This window comes from Muscardinus avellanarius (genome assembly GCF_963383645.1).
Source record: "Muscardinus avellanarius genome assembly, chromosome: 11".
In the NCBI taxonomy this organism is placed as follows: Eukaryota; Metazoa; Chordata; class Mammalia; order Rodentia; family Gliridae; genus Muscardinus; species Muscardinus avellanarius.
The window spans coordinates 73,009,227-73,031,068 of record NC_137797.1 but is presented as its reverse complement, the minus strand read 5'-3'; the positions used below and the strand labels follow the sequence as shown (position 1 = coordinate 73,031,068).

Genomic DNA, 21,842 nt, shown 5'->3' with positions numbered 1-21,842 from the left:
ACAAACAGCCTCAGCTACTTAGGCCCTTTGCAACTCAGTGAGACCCTGTTTCAAAATAAAGAATACAAAATAGCACTGGGAGTGTAGCTCAGAGGTAGAATGCCCCTGGGTTCCATCCCCTAGTAACGCAAAAAAAAAAAAAAAAAAAAAAAAGTTATAAAAAGAGAACACAAAATGAATTTTTAAGAGCAGGGCATGTTGGTGCATGATTATAAAATGAGTACTTGAAAGGCTGAGACAAGAGGATCACAAGATCTTGTTCTCTGTTTCCAAATAAAAATAAAATAGGGCTAGGGTGTAGCTAGGAGTTAGAATGCCCCTGGGTTCAATCCTCAGTGCCAAAAAACCCAAACTATTTTGTCATTAATATCCAAATAACTTTATAATTTATTCCCTTTCTTTCATATTCTTTAAAGTAAATAGCTTTATAACATTTAATAAGTTTCAAGCACAAAAAGTATATACTGAATAATATTCTGTTAAGTCAAAAATGTTTGGTTTGTAAGAAAACTCTATAGCATTAAAAAAAAAAAAAAAAAACAGATGAAACAGGAGGATCACAGGTTTAAGGCCAGCCTCATCAATTTAGTGAAATCCTGTTTCAAAAAAAAAAATGATGGGAGTGTACATAGAGGTAGAACATCCCTAGATTCAACACCAGTAAAAATAAATAAATAAATAATAAAAACAATAAGCCAAGCAGGGTGGTGCACGCTTATAATCCTCGTGCTTGGGAAGCGGAGACAGGAAGATCACACAGGTTCGAAGCCAACCTCACTGGCTTAACAGACACTGTTTCCAAATAAAAATTATTGTAAAAGGTGTCTGGGAGTGTAGCCCAGAGGTAGAAGGGTTTCCAGGAACCCCGGTACCATAAATAAATAAATAAATAAATAAATAAATAAATAAATAAATAAATAAATATAATCATCATTGCAATCTATTACAATAGTCTTTATTTGTGTGTATGTGTGTTTGATGCTTAGGATTAAACCTAGGGCCTCCTGCATTCTAGGCAAGTGCTCTACCACTGAGGCACACTGCCAACCACAACAGTTTAATATCTTAAGATGCTGCTTAATGAGTCCAAGATAAATATGTCTGCAAGCAATATTTAATTAAAAAAAAAACTTGTCATTGCCGGGCGTGGTGGCGCACACTTGTAATCCCTGCGCTTGGGAAGCAGAGACAGGAGAATCACGCAGGTTCGAAGCTAGCCGTGTGCACTGGCTTAGGAGACCCTGTTTCCAAATAAAATGTAAAAATAGGTCTGGGAGTGTAGCCCAGAGGTAGAAGGGCTTCCAGGAACCCCAGTACCACCAAAAAAAAAAAAAAAAAAAAAAACTTGTCATTTTACCATTTCGATTTTTACTGTCACCAGTATTTCTTTCTTTCTCAAATAGAAATTTATATCCTCTGTAAGAGTACTATCCAAGCCAGGCGTGGTGGCGCACACTTGTAATCCCAGCGTTCGGGAGGCTGAGACCAGAGGATCGTGGTTCGCGGACAGCCTCAGCTACTTAGTGAGGCCCTCTGAAACTCAGTGTGACCCGGTTTCAAAATAAAGAATAAAAAATAGGGCAGGAGCTGTAGCTTGGAGGTAAAATGCCCCTGGGTTCCATCCCCAGACGCGCAAAAAAAAAAAAAAAAAAAAAGTACTATCCAAAAAAAACCTGTGATCGTGGAAATGCTCTATATATCCATTGCCCAATATGGTAGCCACTAGCCACAGTGGCTAATGAATATTTGAAATATAGTTAGTGTGGCTGAAACACTAAATTTTTAATTTTATTTGAGTTCATTTAAATAATGCTTGTGGAAGAAGGGAACAATAGGACATGCATTCCTCTGAGAAGCCCAGACATCAGATTTTGGTTTGATATCTAATTTGGACAACATATGGAGACATTTCCAGTCGTGACTTCCTATCTAGAATATAGGAGAGAGAGTGGATAATGGCGGAATTAGTGGCAAGGTGACAGCGAGGCGCCAGCCACACAAGAAAAGTAATTTTTGGAAGAACATCCCAGAAAAAATTAAGAGTAGACCGCTTCAGCTGTGCATGCTTGGGAATTCTTAACAACATACTCGGTAAGAAAAATGTTCCAGGCGTGTTGGAGGGAGCCCAGCAGTGCCAGGCGAGATGACCAGCTGCATGTCCTGGAGAACTCAGTGCTCCTGGCTGCCGTGCTCCTCTATGCCATGCTAAGGGCCGTGGTGCACTCAAAACAGTAGATCCTGCTCTACACAGTGGGCCTACGCTCTCGGAGGGGAGATAAAATCCATTGCTGCTGAGTGCTTGGGCTCACAACCTCTGCAAAAGACACGTACTGTTTTCTTTTATTAAAAAATATTGAAGAGGGGCCAAGATGGTGGCCGCGGCCAGTATTCGGACAGATCCTATCCAATCCACCTTGAACTCTTGAAGAAATATTCCCAATGGTGGACTGCTCCTTCCGCACATGCGTAGGAGTTCTGGACAACATACTACGTTAGCAAGGTACTCAGGGGAGAATTGAGATGGCATCAGCGGCCAGTATTGAGAGAGGCATAGATCGTTGGCCATTATTTGGGAGAGGCAGAGATCCAATCCAATCCACCTTGAACTTTTGAAGAAATCTCCCCTAAAGGTAGACTGCTACTGCCGCACATGCTTGGGAATTCTGGACAACATGCTGTGTGAGAAAGGTGTTCCAGAGAGAACCGAGATGGTGGTGGCGGCAGCGACGGCTGGCATTTGGGAGAGACAGAGATAGAATCCAATCCACCTTGAACTTTTGAAGAAATATCCCCAAAGGTAGACTGCTACTGCCACACATGCTCAGGAATGCTGGAAAACATGCTGTGTCTGGAAAGAAAAGAGATGGAGGCGGCGGTGGTGGAGGCGGCGGTGGTAGTGGTGGTGGCGGCAGCAGCAGTGGCAACCAATGTTTCTGAGGGGCAAACAGATCCGGTCCAATCCACTTTGAACTTTTTTTTTTTTTTTGGTGGTACTGGGGTTCCTGGAAACCCTTCTACCTCTGGGCTACACTCCTAGACCTATTTTTATATTTTTGTTTGGAAACAGGGTCTCCTAAGCCAGAGAAGCTGGCTTCGAACCTGCGCTATCCTCCTGTCTCCGCCTCCCAAGCGCGGGAATTACAAGTGTGCTCCACCACGTCCAGCGCACCTTGAACTTTTGAGGAAATCTCCCCAAAAGTAGACTGCTCCTGCCCCACATGTTCGGGAACTCTAGAAAACATACTAAGTGGGAAAAGTGTTTGGGGCGTATCAGAGGGAGCCCAGCATAGCCAGGTCAGGCCACCACGCTGCGCATTTCAGGAGACATTGGCGCTCCTGGCTGCCATGGTCCCCTGTGTAGCACTGGAGGCCAGGGTGCACTTGGAGCAGCAGAGCCTGCTCTCTGTGGTGAAGCTGTGAACCTCTGCCTTCAGAGGGGAGACAAAATTCATTGCCACTAGGTATTCAGTCTCCCAGCTTTTGCAAAAGACACATACTGTTTTCTCCTATTAAAAAAAAAAATATGGAAGAAAAAAGGGAACATCTGTAGACAACCTGCCCACAGTGACAGAGACCAGAGCCTGCCGCATAGCAAGGCTGGTGCCAAGGCCTGCAAGGCTGGGATAGGAGACTGCTGGGTGGCAAGGCCGGTGCCGGGACCTTTAAGGCCGAGATCAGAACCTGCCTTGCAGCATGGCCAGTGCCAGGGCCTTACAAGCCAGGATCGGACCCTGCTATAAGGTGAGGCCGGTGATGGGACGTGGGAAGCCAGGATCAGAGACTGCCAGGTGATGAGGCCAGTGCTGGGACCTGCAAGGCTGAGATCAGAGCCTGCCATTAGGCGAGGCCGGTGCAGAACCTCTGAGGCCGGGATCAGAGCCTGCCATGCAGCGAGGTCGGTGCCAGGGCCTCCAAGACTGGGATCTAAGCCTGTCGTGCAGAAAGGCCAGTGCCAGGGTCTGTGAGGCTGGAATCGGAGCCTGCCTTGAGGTGAGGCCAGTGCTGGGGCCTTTGAGGCCTGGATCAGAGCCTGCAGTGAGGCATCCACAGGAAAATGTCACAAAAAAATGAAAAATTAGATGCTTTCCCTAATATGCAAAAACTAGGGAGAAATGGGTAATAGGAGGAACTCTAGTTGAAGAAGGGGCCCTACAGAGAAGCAATTAAGGTGACCTATCTGATGGGATGGGAAGATGCAAACTCTTTAAAGCACATGATGTACTTAAATATTTCAAAGTCAATCACTAAATCAAGCATGGGAATGAGGGAGGGGGATGGAATGGGATGGGGATTGGACAAAGGCTAACTGGGTGATGTATGCTTGTATATCCTCACAAGTCTTGTATTCCAATAAGATGCTTGATTACAATGCACCAATAAAAATATATTTAAAAAAATAAAAATAAATAATGCTTGTGGCTAGTAATTACCTTACTAGATAGCACAGCTCCTCAATGCTGTCCTTTGAATCTGCTACTCTGTATAACTACCTCTTGCAAATTTCCAAATTCTTCTTTGAATCCCTGGTATAAGATTGAACCATGCAGTGGTGGAATCATCTCAACTGATAATTTTGTAGATAGCTTCACATTCCCCAAGTTGATAAGACAAAGTATTAAAATTAAAACCTATTCTACCTTATTTAACAGGTAAACAAATCCCGCTTGGAGATTCCAATATTTCCACAGAAAATAACCTTTCCTTCAGTTTGTACATTTCCATCCATGAATTATTCAGTCATGGGGAAAGACATATTACCTCTATGTTGCCAGTAATATCCAAGATGAAACATGTAAATAATCTGTTGAAACTAAATCAAGTTTGTTCCAGTATTTTGTACTCCTCATAAGGATTATTCTGTAGTACACATGGCTTGCTTTTCATAGAATATAGTCCAAAAATCAACTGAGTAAAAATCAACTGCACCGCCGGGCGTGGTGGCTCACGCTTGTAATCCTCACACTTGGGAGGCAGAGACAGGAGGATCGCGCAGGTTCGAAGCCAGCCGCGTGTGCTGGCTTAGGAGACCCTGTTTCCAAATTTAAAAAAATGTAAACATAGGTCTGGGAGTGTAGCCCGGAGGTAGAAGGGCTTCCAGGAACCCCAGTACCACCCAAAAAAAAAAAAAAAAAATCAACTGCACCTCATTTTCTAACTTAGATATAATCCTCAGTATCTTCACACTGTAGGAAGACGAGGAACACCAACTTCATGTTCTCCATTGCCCTAGTGTGTTGCCTAGAGGACTGGCTGAAGGGTAAAATTACTTGGCTAGGCCAAGTCCTCAGGCTGGCAATGGAGGTGAAAGGAAGGAGGGATGGGTGGCCCAAAAGAGGAGCTGAGGAGTAAACTGCAAGCTTGCAATGATCACAGAGATGAAAAGATCCTGGGGATCCAAGGCAGCTATTGGAGGAGATAAAAAGCCTGTATTCAGCCAGGCATGCTGGCGCATGCTTGTAATCCAACATTTGGGAGGCTGAGATGCGAGGATCACAGTTCATGGACAGCCTCAGCTACTTAGGCCCTTTGCAACTCAGTGAGACCCTGTTACAAAATAAAGAATAAAGAAATAGGGCTGGGGATGTAGCTCGGAGGTAGAATGCCCCTGGGTTCCATCCCCAGTAGCACAAAAAAAAAAAAAAAAAGGCCTGTATTCAGAGGCCATACTGCTATAGTCTCCTTCCCCACAGTCTTTCTGTATACTTTAGGCTGCCGAGACTCCACCATGAGCCTCACAAGTTCAGTAATTAAGAAAATATTAAGCCGGGCATGGTGGCACACGCTTGTAATCCCAGCATTTGGGAGGCTGAGACCGGAACATCGCAGTTCACAGACAGCCTCAGCTACTTAGTGAGGCCCTCTGCAACTCAGTGAGACAAAGCTTCAAAATAAAGAATAAGACATAGGCCAAGAGCTGTAGCTTAGAGGTCGAATACCCCTGGGTTCCATCCCCAAACCCACAAAAATAAAAAAGCAAAGAAAAGATTATTTATGTATTTAATAACTAATACACACTTAGTACAAAACTCAATAGTACAAAAGATATAATAAAAAGTAAATCTCTGCTGGGCGTGGTGGCGCAGTAATCCCAGTATTTAGGAGGCTGAGACAGGAGGATCACAGGTTCAAGGCCACAGTGCTACTGAGTGCCTGACCCCACTACCTCCTCAAACTACACATACTGTCTTCTCTTATTGAGAAAAAAAAAATGAAAAGAAAAAGAAAAATATTGGAGAGGGGTTAAGGCCGTGGTGGATGCCAGGATACTGGAGATGCAGACAAAACTTATCCAAATGCACTGGAACTTATGGAAAAATTCCCCGTGAAGGAGGATTGCTGTTTCTCTATATTGTTAAGAATCTTGGACATCACCTGTAAGGAGAGAGTTTAGCAGAGACCAAAGAGAAAGGTGGTGTTGAAAGCGGTCTCCGCGATGGCGGTGGAGACTTGTATTGAGGAGAAGTAGAAATCGGATCCTACCAACCTTATTTCTTTGGAGAAATTACACCAAATGTCGAATGCTACCATCACACATGCTTAGGAACACTGGACAACATTCAGAGTGGAAAAAGAGCCTGGGAAAGATTTGAAATGATGGAGGCAGTGGCAATGGCAGTGGCCAGTACTCAGGGGAGGCAGATATCTGATGCATTACACCTGGAACCTTTGAAATAATAACCCCAGAGGCAGAATGCTACCACCACGCACCCTTAAGAACGGGGGACAATTGGTTGGGCGAAGAGGGTGCTCAGATTGGAGCCTGCCGAGGGGTGAGGCCGGCAACGGACACAGCAAAGCTGGGATTGGAGCCTGCCGTGAAGCAAGGCCGGTGCTGGAGCCTCTGAGGCCGGGATCAGAGCCTGCCAAGGGGTTAGGCCGGTGATGGGGCCAGTGAGGCCAGGATCAGAGCCTGCCGAGGGGTTAGGCCGGTGCCGGGGCCAGCAAGGCCGGGATCAGAGCCTGCCATGAGGCAAGGTCGGTGCTGGAGCTTCGAGGCAGTGACCGGAGCCTGCTGAGGGGTTAGGCCAGGGCCAATGGCCGACATCGGAGCCTGCCGTAAGGCAAGGCCACTACTGGGGCCTCCAAGGCCGAGATCGGAGCCTGCCAAGGGGTTAGGCCGATGCTGGGGCCAGTGAGGCTGGGATCGGAGTCTGCCGTGAGGCAAGGCCGGTGCTGGGGCCTCCAAGGCCAGGATCGGAGCCTGCCAAGGGGTTAGGCTGGTGCCAGGGCCAGCAACGCCGGGATCAGAGCTCACCGTGAGGAAAGGCCAGTGCTGGGGCCTCCGAGGCCAGGATAAGAGCCTGCTGAGGGGTTAGGCCAGTGCCGGGGCCAATGGCCAGCATTGGAGCTTGCTGTGAGGCAAGGCTGCTACTGGGGCCTCCGAGGCTGGTATCGGAGCCAGCTGAGGGGTTAGGCTGGTGTCGGGGCCAGCAAGACCAGAATTGGGGCCTCCCATGAGGCAAGGCCGCTGCTTGAGCCAGCGAGGTCTGGATCAGTCCACCAGGTATCCAGGCCACTACTGGGGCCGTCAAGAGTGGGATCGGTACTTGCAACGCGGCATGCACAGAGAAATATCGCAGAAAATATAAATCAGATGCTTCCCCTAATCAGCAATAACTAGGAGGAAAGGGGCAACAGGAAGAGGTCGAGCTATAGAAAGGGTCCTATAGTGAAGCAACTAAGGTGCCCAATCAGAGGGTATGGAATAGGGGAGGATGGAGCCTCTTTAAAACACAGGAGGTACATAAACAAATGTATCAAAGTTAATCACCAAACAAGCATGGGATTGAGGGAGGGGGAGGGAATGGGATAGGGGCTGGAGGAGGGCTAATTGAATAATGTGTGCTTGTATATCCTCTCAAGTCTTATATTCCAATGTGATACATGATTACAATGCACCAATTAAAAATAAATAAATTTAATTTAATTTAAAAAAATTAAAAAAAAAGAAATAAGGCAGGAGTAAAGCTCAGAGATCTAATGCCCCTGGGTTTCATCTTCAGTACCACACACCATAAAAAAAGAATAAAAAAAAGGGCTGGTGGTGTAGCGCTGATGTAGAATGCACCTGAATTCAATCCCTAGTACCGCAAAAAAAAAAAAAGTAAATTTCCTTTTCATCATTATTGCCTAGCTATTATCACCAAAGATAAATGCTACCAGTTTGTTTCACCTTTGTTCTACTAAATGATTTACTAGTCCTGCCATTCTCCACTTGAATATTTTAGACTCGATATAAACTTAAAACTTTAAAGCTGGGCGTGGTGACGCATGCTTGTAAACCCAGCATTTGGAAGGCTGAGACAAGAGGATCGCGGTTCATGGACAGCCTCAGCTACTTATTGAGGCCCTCTGCAACTCAATGAATCCCTGTTTCAAACTAAAGAATAAAAAATAGGGCTGAGGGTGTAGCTCAGAGGTAGAATGCTGCTAGGTTCCATCTCCAGTAGTGAAAAAAAAACTAAAAATGCACCACAATTTTTCCTATTTATTATATTACCTCACAAATAATCATGCTTTGTTACCAAAGCTGTAAGCCAGAGATCCAACTCTGAGGGTGTCACAAATCAGGTCCAGTAGTTCACCCCAAAAACCAAAGAAAAAAAATGGTGAAAAAGCAGAAAAGGACCTTTCATCAGAGTATCTTCTTGGGGAAGACAAGGGAACCTGAATCCTTAGCCCTGTCTTTGGAGGTACTAACCTGAACTTTCAGACTATATAGACACGGGGGCCTAGAAATATTCATAGTCAAGCAGTCTTAGTCAAACTGTGGTCTAGTTGATCAGTATTTGAGTACTGGTATGGAGAAGAACTTGTCAGAGACAAGAAAGTTACTGTGGCCTAAGAGGTAGTTTCTACTCCTTTATGAATAACACCCTGTTGCTCCTGGAATCCAAGATAACTCATAGCAAAAGACACAGATAAAAAATGGAACTGGGAAGCAGAGATGCCAAGTTTTTTTTTTTTTTTTTTGGGGGGGGGGGTTGTGGTATTGGGTATAGAACCTAGGGGAATTCTACCTCCGAGCTACATCCCCAGCCCTATCTTTTATTCTTTATTTTGAAACAGGGTCTGAGTTGCAAAGGGCCTCACTAAGTATCCGAGGCTGTCCATGAACTGTGATCCTGCCTCAGTCTCCCAAATGCTGGGATTACAAGCATGCACCACACCTGGCTTAAGATTTTGGTTTTGTTTTGTTTTCTTTTCTTTTAAAGAGAAAGGCTTATTTTAATTCACAGTTTTGGAGGATTCAGTTCAGGGTAGGTTGGCTCCATTGCTTCTGGATCAGTGGCAAGGCGTGTTAGGGAACATGTGAGATGCCAAGTTTTTTTTTTTTTTTTTTTTTTTTAGTTACTGGGGATGGAACCCAGGAGCATTCTACCTCCAAGCTACACCTAGAGCCCTATTTTTTATTCCTTATTTTGAAACAGGGTCTCACAGAGTTGCAAAAGGCCTCACTAAGTAGTAGCTGAGCCTGTCCGCGAACCACAATCCTTCTTTCTCAGCTTCCCAAATGCTGGGATTACACATTACACATGTGCCACACCGCCGGGCTAGTGATGCCAAGTGTAAGTGTGTGTGTGTGTGTGTGTGTGTGTGTGTGTGTGTGTGTGTGTGTGTTACTAGGGGTGGAACCTAGGGGCTTTTCTACCTCTGGGCTATACTCCCAGACCTATTTTACATTTTATTTGGAAACAGGGTCTCACTTAGTTGCTGAGAGCCTCACTAAGCCTCACTAAGTAGCTGAGGCTGGTTTTGAACCAGTGCAATCCTCCTGTCTCAGCCTCCTAACCGCTGGGATTACAAGTGTGCATCACCACACCTGGCCTAGAGATGCTAAGTTTTTATCCTGCTTTTAGTTACTCACTGGACATTTACAGGCCCAAGAGTCTACGTTCTTGTTACATTTTTTGCCACCTAAGATATCTGTGTATGCTATGTGTGTTAGTTATTGGGGACTGAACCAAGGGGCATTCTACCTCTGAGTTATACCCTCAGCCCTAAGTTGATGAGTCAGTCTCACTACTTACGGAGGCTATTCTCAAACCTGTGATCTTCCTGTCTATCTCCCAAATATTGAGATTACAGGCATTAACCATCACACCCATCTCCCTAAGATATCTCTAATTACAAATTAGTTTAATTATTTATCATGCAATACTGTATTGTTAACTCTATGATTAATAATCCCCATTTGGCAAGAACCTTATCACTATGATGTATACTCAATCTCTTTTCTTTTTCTTTTTTCTTTCTTTTTTTTTTTTTTTTGGTGGGTCTTGGGATAGAACCAAGGGGCATTTGACCTCCAAGCTACACTCGAAGCCCTGTTTTTTGTTTGTTTGTTTGTTTTTTGTTTTTTGCGGGTCTGGGGATGGAACCCTGGGGCATTCGACCTCTAAGATACACCCCCTGCCCTATTTCTTATTCTTTATTTTGAAACCAGGTCTCACTGAGTTGCAGAGGGCCTAAGTAGCTGAGGCTGTCTGCAAACCGCGATCCTCCAGGTCTCAGCCTCCTGAATGCTGGGATTATAAGCATGCGCCACCACACCCGGCTTTTATTTTTTATTTTGAAACAGGGTCTAACTAAGTTGCGAAGGGCCTCACTAAATAGCTGAGGCTGTCTGCGAACCATGATCCTCTGGTCTCAGCCTCCCAAATGCTGGGATGACAAGTGTGCACCACCACTCCTGGCTCACTATGATGTATAAAAGAAGGCATACCACAGAGATTTCCCGGAAAACCTGGGTTCAATCGCTGCCATTTGCTAAGTATATGAACTCTGACCTTCATTTTACAAATCTGTATAATATGGATACTAACTCACTTTTATCTATTTTCTGGGGTTAAAAGAACTAAATATAATAATACATGCAAAAAGCACACTGTCAACACTAACACTATATAAATGTAAGCTCATTATTATTCATTTCTATCTCCCCACAACCAGTCTAAAAATAATTAGATACACAATAAATATGCAATTGAACAGATATAAAAATATAAAATAGGTCTGGAAGTATAGCCCGGAGGTAGAAAGCCTCTGGGTTCCACAACCAGTACCACCAAAAAATAAAAAATAAAAAAAAATAAAACAACTCAAATGTCAACATAATATCCTTCTTTTCAGTAAAGTCTATTATATCAGAGATCATACCCATAATGAAAGGATGTAAATTGTTTAAATGCCATTTTTACTTGTCTTTTATATTGAAAAAAGACTTTCTGGTGAAAAGGGCAGATGTTCTATCAAAACAAAAACTATTTAGCAAGTTTAACAGATTTTTCACAGGAAACAAGAGTTTAGGAAGGCTCCAAACAAAAGCAGATAGTCTGATATATGAAAAACAAACCAGCAATACTGAATATAAAGCCAGCTATACAATAGAAAGATAGTAAGAAAAATAAAGAAGTCCTATTAAAACAGCTTTAATCTTTTTAGCACAGATTAATGAATTCAAAAAGAATAATTAAGAAAAAAAGGACAGGAAAAAAAAAAGTAAATAGAATGGGCATAAGCATCTAAATCAGAAGCAGAAAATGGCTCAATGTAGAAAAAGACCCTAAATTTTGTAGCTTTTGTTTAGGTTTTCCTTACCTCTTCTGCTGTACTAACATGTCGCCTCTGAGTTTTCTTAGGACTTAAAAGGCTTCGACGACAAGAACCACTCCAAGACGGACTTGGAACAGGCTTAATAGGAAAAGATTTCTCATATGCAGACATATGGCAGTGATGGTTTGACTTTCCTGTAAAAGTGTTTGATAATCCACTACAAAAAAAATTGAAAGATATATATAATCACTAAAGACAAAAACAGCAACTAAAAATAAGATAAATCTAATCAAGAGTGAATATTTCTACTTTCAAGGGATAACACAAACAAAACAGGTAGAATCATAGGTATACCATTTGTGAGAAATACATAATATATGATATATGGGATTCAGCATCAGGTTCTGCCACTTAAAAAGGTTTTTGACTGCCAAATCATATAATCATCAAACACTAAAAATCATATTTCTTAGATCCACAACCTAAAATTCCCTTTGTCAGGAACCAATGGCAATTTAGTATGACAGACAGTAAATCAAAATGAATTCCTTTGGAAAACCTGGTTCCAGATATGTTAAACATATACATATATTTCTTTCCTTTTTGCTATACTGGGGATAGAATCCAGGGCCTCATGCATGCCCCTAGCCCAACATACAGATTTTCCACAACTCTATCTCTCAAGTTCTTTGGAGGAAAACTTTAAATATGTAAATATGCTGAAACCTTACAATTACCTTCTAAATGGAATTTTTTAAATTTCTTGAAAGACCAACAGAGGGCTCCCATCTTTCATTAAAAACTGCCAAAAGCTTTCTACAAGGCTACATCATTCTGAATTTTCTTTCTGGCCACACTATAACCCCTGAAGAATTTTGTTTCTTTATACTATTTGTACTCTATCTAACTGAGAAAAACTAACAAGAAAAATACTTTTTGTATACTCAAAAATGCAGTCTTCTTTCTTTCTTTCTTTTTTTTTTTTTTTGTTTTGTGGTACTGGGGCTCCTGGAAACCCTCCTCTGGGCTACACTCCCAGACCTATTTTTTCTGTTTTTATTTGGAAACAGGGTCTCTTAAGCCAGCATGACTGGCTTTGAACCTGCGTGATCCTCCTGTCTCCGCCTCCCAAGCGCGGGGATTACAAGCGTGTGCCACCACATCCAGCCAGTCTTAATTCTAAGGCTTAATAATATCAAGTTTTTCTCTGTGATCTTTTTTATTTGTCATTACTTAGCAAGTTTGAGGTACTTAGGGTCTGCGAACCTTTACTATAACAAATTTTCTTCTTTTGTACTCAGAATAGTGATACACACCTGACTAAGCTGAATTCAATGAAATCAACTCTTTAAATCATTACACATGGTCTGAATTCAAATAAACTTACTATATCTAATGACAATTGAAAAGCACATATATTCTTAACTTTTCAAATTCTGATTTTTTAAAATATGTGTTAAGAATGGAGAAAGAAACCGGGTGTGATGGCGCACTTATAATCCCAGCACTTCTGAGGCTGAGACAGGAGGATCACACAAGTTCAAAGCCAGCCTCAGCTACTTAGCGAGGCTCTCAACAACTTAGTGAGACCCTGTTTCCAAATAAAGTATAAAATAGGTCTGGGAGTATAACCCGGAGGTAGAAAAGCCCCAGGGTTCCACCTCCAGTACCACCAAAAAAAAAAAAGAGTGGAGAAAGAAATAAGACTCAGAATTTCATAAACTGGTCTATTTTCTTAGGCTGGGTGAATACACTAGGAAAAGATGGCAAGGGCACTATAAATGTTTGGAAAAGATATAATAAATTCTCCACAATGTCTTTTATATTTGTGCATACTAGAGGGTGCCCGTGTGTGTGTGTGTGTGTGTGTGTGTGTGTGTGTGTGTGTTTGTGATATTAGGAATGGAAACCAGGGGCATTCTTCCTCTGAGTGTCACCCCCAGCCCTATTTTTTTTTAATTCTTTATTTTAAAACAGGGTCTCATTTAGTTGCAAAGGACCTCACTAGGTAGCTGAGGCTGTCCTTGAACCACAATCCTCCTGTCTCAGCCTCCCAAATGCTGAGATTACAAGCATGTGCCACTATGTCCGGCTTGCCTATATGTATTTTTTTTTTTTTTTTTTTTGGTGGTACTGGGGTTCCTGGAAGCCCTTCTATCTCCGGACTACACTCCCAGACCTATTTTTACATTTTTATTTGGAAACAGGGTCTCCTAAGCCAGCGCGCGCGGCTGGCTTCGAACCTGCGCGATCCTCCTGTCTCTGCCTTCCAAGCGCGGGGATTACAAGCGTGCGCCACCACGCCCGGCTGTATTTTTGACAAAACATTCCTATTCTAAAGAATCAGTATCTTAAAATACCAAAATGCCAAAACATAAAGGTGCTACCAAAAGTTATGAGGTTGGGTCAAAGACAGAAGCAAGCTTGAAGGAACTTCCAAGTTGTGAGAATGTGAGCATTAAACGACTAATAATGGTAGTAAATTAAAATATACTAACTCCATAATAATATTCAAAAAAGAAAAGAAAGCCGAGCATGGTGGTGCACACTTGTAATCCCAGCATTTAGGAGGCTGAGACCTGAGGATTGCGGTTCATGGACAGCCTCAGCTACTTAGTGAGGCCCTTTCCCAATTCACTGAGACCCTGTTTCAAAATAAAGAATAAAAAATAGGACAGGGGGTGTAGCTCAAAGGTCGAATGCCCCTGGTTCCATTCCTAGACTCACAAAAGAATAAAAAATTGGGGCTTGGGGTGTAGCTCAGAGGTATAATGCCGTGGGTTCCATCCCTAGTACCAGGAAATGAAAAAAAAAGAAAGAAAAAATTTCAATTAAACTAGATGATGTGGCTATTAAAAAACTTACTGTAAGCTGGGCGTAGTGGCGCACGCTTGTAATCCCAGTATTTGGGAGGCTGAAACAGGAGGATTGAGGTTTGAGGACAATCTCAGCTACTACTTAGTGAGGGAGGCCCTTTGCAATTCATATAAAGAATAAAATAAAGAATAAAAAATAGGACTGGGGGTGTAGCTTGGGAAGTAGAATGCCCCTGGGTTCCATCCCAACTACAGGGGGTTAATTACTATAAAAACTGGTAACAAAAAAAATATAAAATTATTTATCCTGCCTTTTCCATAGGTAATGTACATCAGGGCAAGCAAACAGTTTCAGGTAACAACAACAACAACAACAACAAAAAATCAAAGTGACAATCAATACATAAAGAAATATAAAACCAGAAAAAATTCTAATAAGTTATCTTATCATTAATTAGTTAATTACCATTAGCTCTAATAAAATGATCAGGTGAGGATTATTAACTAATACAACTATTGGGTGAATGGTTGATATGAAATTGGTCCCTCATACAATGCCACAGTAGCATCTGGATTACATTCTCATCACAAGGGAAGACCTTAACTGTCGTAATGGGTCCAGACTGTTATCTCCCTAAGTCCAGAATCAATCTAGCATTATTAATGATAGAATCAGAGTAAGATAGTTCTACAGTCTAAGAATATATAACACAGCATCTTTTCTTTAAGCCAAAAATCTAATTTGAAAAAAAATATAGGGAAAGTAGAGGACAAAATAATGATATCTCATGGAAGCAATCTGTCATATCCAAAGGGTAGAATATTACACGGAAATAAAGCCATGTCATTAAGAAAAAGAAAGCAGCTGTTTATAAGAAACTAGCCGGGCGTGGTGGTGCACACTTGTAATCCCAGCATTTGGGCGTCTGAGACCAGAGGATCACAGTTTGTGAACACCCTCAGCTACTTAGTGAGGCCCTCTGCAACGTAGTGAGACCCTGTTTCAAAATAAAGAATAAAAAAAAACAGGGCAGGGGGTGTAGCTTGGAGGTCGAATGTCCCTGGGTTTCATCCCCAGACCCACACACCAAAAAAAAGATAATAAACAAAAATAAAATAAAACTATAAGCCGGGTGTGGTGGAGCACACTTGTAATCCCCGTGCTTGGGAGGCTGAGACAGGAGGATCACACGGGTTTAAAGCCAGCCTCAGCTACTTAGTGAGGCTCTCAGCAACTTAGTGAGACCCTGTTTCCAAATAAAATATAAAAAATTGTCTGGGAGTATAGCCCGGAGGTAGAAAGCCTCTGGGTTCTACCCCCAGTACCACCAAAAAATAAAATAAAATAATAAAATAAAAAAAATAAAACTATAAGAAACTTAAAAGCAATGACTACCATATTCAATCCTAGATAGCATATTGGCTTGGACTAATTAGGTATAAAAGATTCTTGGGTTAACTGAAAAAAGTTAAACATAATTTAGTATATAAAACTTACTAAATTGAAAAGGAGAAGATCAAAGCACATTACTGAAGAGTATATACAATTTAAACTCACTCCAAAAAAAAAAATATATATATATATATATATATATGAATGATAGAGAAAATTACCTGAACAGATATATACTAAGATATTACAGAGTTGCTATCAGGCTGAAGGGAATGTGATGTTTTATATTTGATAATCTGTTTTTCTAAATTTTTCTTTTTTTTTTTTTTGGTACTAAGGATGGAATCCAGGGCTTTCTACCTCTAGGCTACACTCCCAGACCTATTTTATATTTTATCTGGAAACAGGGTCTCACTAAGTTGCTGAGAGCCTCACTAAGTAGCTAAGGCTGGCTTCGAACCTGAGCAACATCCTCCTGTCTTGGCCTCCCAAGCACTAGGATTATAAGTGTGTACCACTATGCCCAGCTTTGCATTTTCTAATTTTCTGCTAACCGTATGTATTGTTTCTGTAATAATGTATTTACTTTAAAATAATAGCATGGCATTCAGTATTTAAAAAAAAAAACTTGCTGAGCCTGGGCATGGTGGCACATGCTTGTAATCCTAGTACTTGGGAGGCTAAGACAAGAAGATCACAGGTTCAAGACCAGCCTCAGCTACTTAGTGAGACCCTCTGAAACTTAGACAATGTTTCAAAATAAAGTATAAAAAATAGGACTTGGAAGCCAGATGTGGCAGCAAACACTTGTGATCCCAGTACTTGGGAGGCTGAGACAGAAGGATTACGCAGATTCGAAACCAACCTCAGCTACTTAGTGAGGCTCACAGCAACTTAAGTGAGACCCTGTTTCGAAATAAAATATAAAATTGGTCTAGGAGTATAGCCCAGAGGTAGAAAGCCCCTGGGTTCCATGCCCAGTATCACCAAAAAAAATAATAAGACTTGGGGCCGGGAGTGGTGATGTACGCTTGTAATCCCAGTACTTGGGAGGCTGAGACAGGAGAATCTGGATTCACAGCCAGCCTCAGCTACTTAGTGAGACCTCTGCAACTTAATGAGACACTTACAAAATAAAGAATAAAAAATAGGGCTGGAAATGTAGCTTGGAGGTAGAATGCTCCTGGGTTCAGACCCAGTACCACAAAAATAAACAAATAAATAAATAGGGCTGGGGGTGTAGCTTGGAGGTAGAATGCCCCTGGGTTAAATCCCCAAAACAGCAAAACAAAACAAAATAAACACCTTGCTGAATGAAGCATATAGGAAATGTTTAATGAAGACAAATACCATATATTCTACACATAGCCTATATATCAAGCTATATATGTGTACAAAAAAAGAAAGAGAACAAGCATAGGAAAAAGTTTGGTAAGAAACATCAATGGGAGGGGAATGAGACTGTAAGTAGTGGTCAGGAATCTTTAGTTCTATTTGGTAATATTTTGATTTTTACAATGTAAATGTGTTAATACATTTTTATATTTTTTAATTAAGAAGTGCTGAATCACTGACATATTCCCAAAGTTCATGTGCTGATAATTATAAAGTAAAATAAAAGTCATCTTGTTGGTTTTAGTCAATATCATAATGCCCTAAGTAGAAAATTAAGTGATTTCATATTCCTCAAATTCATCACTAGAGGATCTAAGAAGTTCTAAATAATTTTTAAATGAAACAGCTCACTAGTAAAATGCCTAAAGCAAAAGTTTAGGTTTCTGCCGGACGTGGTGGTGCATGCTTGTAATCCCTGAGCTTGGGAGGTGGAGACAGGAGGATCCTGCAGGTTCGAAGCCAGCCTCTCTGGCTTAAGAGACACGTTTCCAAATAAAATATAAAATAGGTCTAGGAGTGTAGCCCAGAGGTAGAAGGGTTCCATCCCCAGTACCACCAAAAAAAAAAAAAAAAAAAGGTTTAGGTTTCTAAGCCAAACTTCATATGCCTTTAATAGTACAAGGTCAATGAGAGAATATGTAGGAATATGTGGGAAGCTTATAAACTAGGATAAAGTTTTCTGTGATTTCCCATTTTCTTTCTTTTGATGTGTGTGGGGCAGGAGAGAGGGAGTGTGTTGGAGACTGAACCCAGAGTCATTCTACCTTTGAGTTATAATCCCAGTCCTAGCTGGGCGTGGTGGTGCACGCTTGTAATCCCAGTACTTGGGAGGCTGAGACGGGAGGATCCTGGTTCGCGGCTAGCCTCAGCTACTTAGTAAGGCACTCTGCAACTTAGTGAGACCATTTCAAAATAAAGAATAAAAAATCGGGCTGGGCATGTAGCTCGGAGAATGCCCTTGGGTTCAATCCCCAGCACCACAACAAACAAATATATATATATATATATATGTAACCTCAGTCCTATTTTATTTTTTTCTTCCAAAACAGGGTCTAAGTTGCCCAGGCTGGCTTTGAACCTGTGATCCTTTTGTCTCATCCTCCCAAGTAGTGAGATTATTGACATGCACCACCATGTCCAGCATGCAAATTCCCTATTTTTTTTTTTATTTTTTGGTGGTACTGGGGGTAGAACCCAGAGGCTTTCTACCTCCAGGCTATACTCCCAGACCCATTTATATTTTATTTTGGAAACAGGGTCTCACTAAGTTGCTGAGAGCCTCACTAAGTAGCTGAGGCTGGCTTCGTACCTGTGCGATCCTCCTGTCTCAGCTTCCCAAGTGCGGGGATTACAAGCGTGCGCCACCACGCCCGGCTAAATTCCCTATTTTCTAATAGGCAGAAATAGCTTGGGTCCATCTAAACAATGTTTGAGAGCAGAGTTGCTTTGTTTTAAGTCCTATCACTAATATGAAAGCCTATAAAATGTGGTTTCTTTACTATTCAAGCTGCAAAGATTACCTGATTTTCACTCTAAAGTTCATAAAAACCATATTTTTCCTTTTTTCTTCATATTTAGAGAGAGATACTGGGGATTGAATTCAAGGGCATTCTATCTCTCTCTCTCTCTCTCTCTCTCTCTCTTTTTTTTTTTTTTTTTTGGTGGTACTGGGGTTCCTGGAAGCCCTTCTACCTCCGGGCTACACTCCCAGACCTATATTTACATTTTTATTTGGAAACAGGGTCTCCTAAGCCAGCACGCGCAGCTGGCTTCGAACCTGTGCGATCCTCCTGTCTCTGCCTCCCAAGCGCGGGATTACAAACTTGCGCCACCACGCCTGGCTAAGGGCATTCTATCTCCAAACTACACCCCCGGCCCTTCTTTTTATTTTGAAACAGGATTTTGTTACATTGTTGATGAAGCTGGCCTCAAAACTGCAATCATCCTGTCTCAGCTTTCCAAAGTATTAATTACAGGGATACACCACCATGCCTGGCCACCATATTTATCTTGAAGGGTCCTAATATACGCTCATCCACCAAGATTTTCCTCAAAACTTTATCTTCAGCCAGGCATGGTGGCACACACCTATAATCTTAGTACTTGGAAGGCTAAGAAAGGAGGATCACTGGTTTGCTGCCAGCCTCGAGTTAGTGAGGCCCTGCCTGCTTCAAAATAAAAAATAAAATAGGGCTAGGGGTGTAGCTTAGAGGCAGAATGTCACTGGGTTCAATCCCTAGTACTAAAACAAAACCAAACCAAAATGCTCTTCTTTTTTGCAATACTGGGGATTGAACGCAGAGACATTCTACCTCCGAGCTACCCCCCCAGCCCTATTTTTTATTCCTTATTTTGAAACAGGATCACACCAAGTTGCAGAGGTCCTCACTAAGTATGAGGCTGGCCATGAACCTGTGATCCTCCTCTCTGTCTCCCAGGTACTGGGATTACAAGTGTGTACCACCACCCTTGGCTACAAAAATGCTCTTCTAATAAAATTTGGCTATCATCAAATTTTAAGTTAATTAAAAATTAATTAAAATAAGTTAAAGTTGAAAGTTTCCAATGGATTTGTACATATCTCTATAAGTCCAAAAAGGATAGTACTCATTTAAAATACCATTTTCTCTTATATCTGAGGAAGGGCTTGAGAGCAAGGCAGACAAAACACCAACCTGGAGGTCTTTCGAGTTTCGAGGTAAAGACTTCGGCTGTTTCTTGATTTCTGTAAAGTAGAGCCTGGTGCTGGAGTGGAATTTCTCCATTGGCCATTTGCACTCTGGCCAAAAGTTCGTAAGTCGCCTGAGCCAAGAAAACTGTCTGAGGAAGGGTTGTCTAAAAAAAATAAAAGTTTGAATAAATTAAACAAATAACTAGAGCTGGTTCTCTTTATGACTGTAACCATGTCCATCATTGTATTCCAAAGTAATGTGGCATATCACCATGTCTCTCATGGAAGAAAAGATCCCAGTCTCAACTGCCAGTAAAGTCTGCAGTAAGGAAACTTCTACAAACTATAATTGATTCAGCCATACTAACCTGAAAATTGATGAAGGAGCTGAATCCTGCCACAGCCATGTGCCTTATCTGCATCAATGTGACTCCGTGGTGTCCACCAAAAGTCAACATTTTACCCCAACTATATCTTGCAAGCACTCCCAGGCCTGGGCCTGAAAGAAGGTAGGCCAGACCAGTAAGAAAGCAGGTGGAGGGCCAAGGAGAAGTGTAATTCAAATGAACAACAGTTATTGCTTAAATAAGCAGCTGGTGTCACTTTCTTTTTAGTTACCATGTTCAAGGCTTAGGGAATCTCTTAAAAAACACAGATAACCTCATTGCTGCTTATACTGGTCGGCTTATGGCAGGAAAGACCCATCATATGGATTTGGTATGATAATCTTCAGTCACTATGTAATGCCATCATTATTAGACATACCACTACTCCAATGGATACTACTGCAATCAGATTGAGGGTTATTTATTTATTACTTGAATTTTATTACTTCCAGATTATGGTGACAAAAACCTTCTGAAGTTTTAGGTAGAAGTGTGAGAATAACTTTACACCCACCACTTTATATCAGCAGGACTAAACCAATTTAAAAAAAAAAAACTCCTTCAAAATAACTTCAGACATTAGACTACACAACTCTTAGGAGCCTCAGTGAAAAAACAAGGAGGACAAGTCTTTATTTCCAGAACTTCCATCTAATGCTGACTTTTTTTTTTTTTTTTTTTTTTGGTATTGAGGATGGAACCCTGGGCTACACTCTGGGCTACACTCCCAGACCTATTTTATATTTTATTTGGAAACAGGGTCTCTTCAGCCAGATGACTTCCAACCTGCGTGAACCTCCTGTCTCAGCCTCCCAAGCGTGGGGATTACAAGCATGCACCAACACGCCTGGCTAATGCTGACATCATTTTAAAGATCCCCTTTCAAAGCATATTATCAGAGAACTTTGCATAACACTGCGTATTTATGCTACTTACTATATTTAATAAATCTATCAATAGTCTATTAAAAAGTTAGGCAGCCATGAAAACTAAAAATTTGTGTTTTCTTAAGTTAATCGAGAAATCAGGATTTGAGGTAAACAAGATAGGGAAAAAAACCAAGCAGGGATAATGTTAGTAACTATTGATTCACCTATGCATAAACTCAGTTTCATGATCAGAATAAGTTAAATTACTTTCAAAATTTTAACATTTTCCCTTATAAAAAGTATCTATGCTTAACATCTACTACTAATACTTAAGGAATGAGGAGAGATATAAGCCCCGGTTTAAAAAAAAAATAGGAATTATCTTAAAATGCAAAGTGGTAACAGTAGAAATCTTTGTCTCTCACACCATTTGGTTAAAATTTTATTAGGAAATTATATAAAGATGTCTATTTGAGGAAAAGATCTGTCAAAAATGCAAATTATCCTGACAGATGTAAAATTTAAGACCAAAGATAAATCAAAATAGCCTTTGCAATGGCACTTGACAGTCTTCATCTTTTTTTCTGTGTGTGTGTGTGGTGGGGTGGTATTGGGGATTAAACCCAGGGGTTCTACCACTCAGGGGTTCTACCACTGAGCGACACCCCTAGCCCTTTTTATCTTTAAATTTTTATTTTGAGACGGGTATCATTAAGTTGGTGAGGCTGGCCTTGAACTTGTGATCCTTCAGTTTCA

The 21,842-nt window shown here is 41.5% G+C and overlaps 1 protein-coding gene across 1 annotated transcript in view; it reads right to left on the bottom strand.

Annotated features, from left to right (window-relative positions):
• Positions 1–21,842, bottom strand: part of SENP1 (SUMO specific peptidase 1) — a gene marked incomplete at both ends in the record, with an annotated part of 78,573 nt that overhangs the window by 39,535 nt on the left and 17,196 nt on the right. Inside the window, 2 exons of the mRNA XM_080706432.1 lie at positions 11,602–11,773; positions 19,836–19,995. Of these exons, the coding sequence (XP_080562558.1) occupies positions 11,602–11,773; positions 19,836–19,995 (332 nt within the window). The remainder of the gene's footprint in view (positions 1–11,601; positions 11,774–19,835; positions 19,996–21,842) is intronic.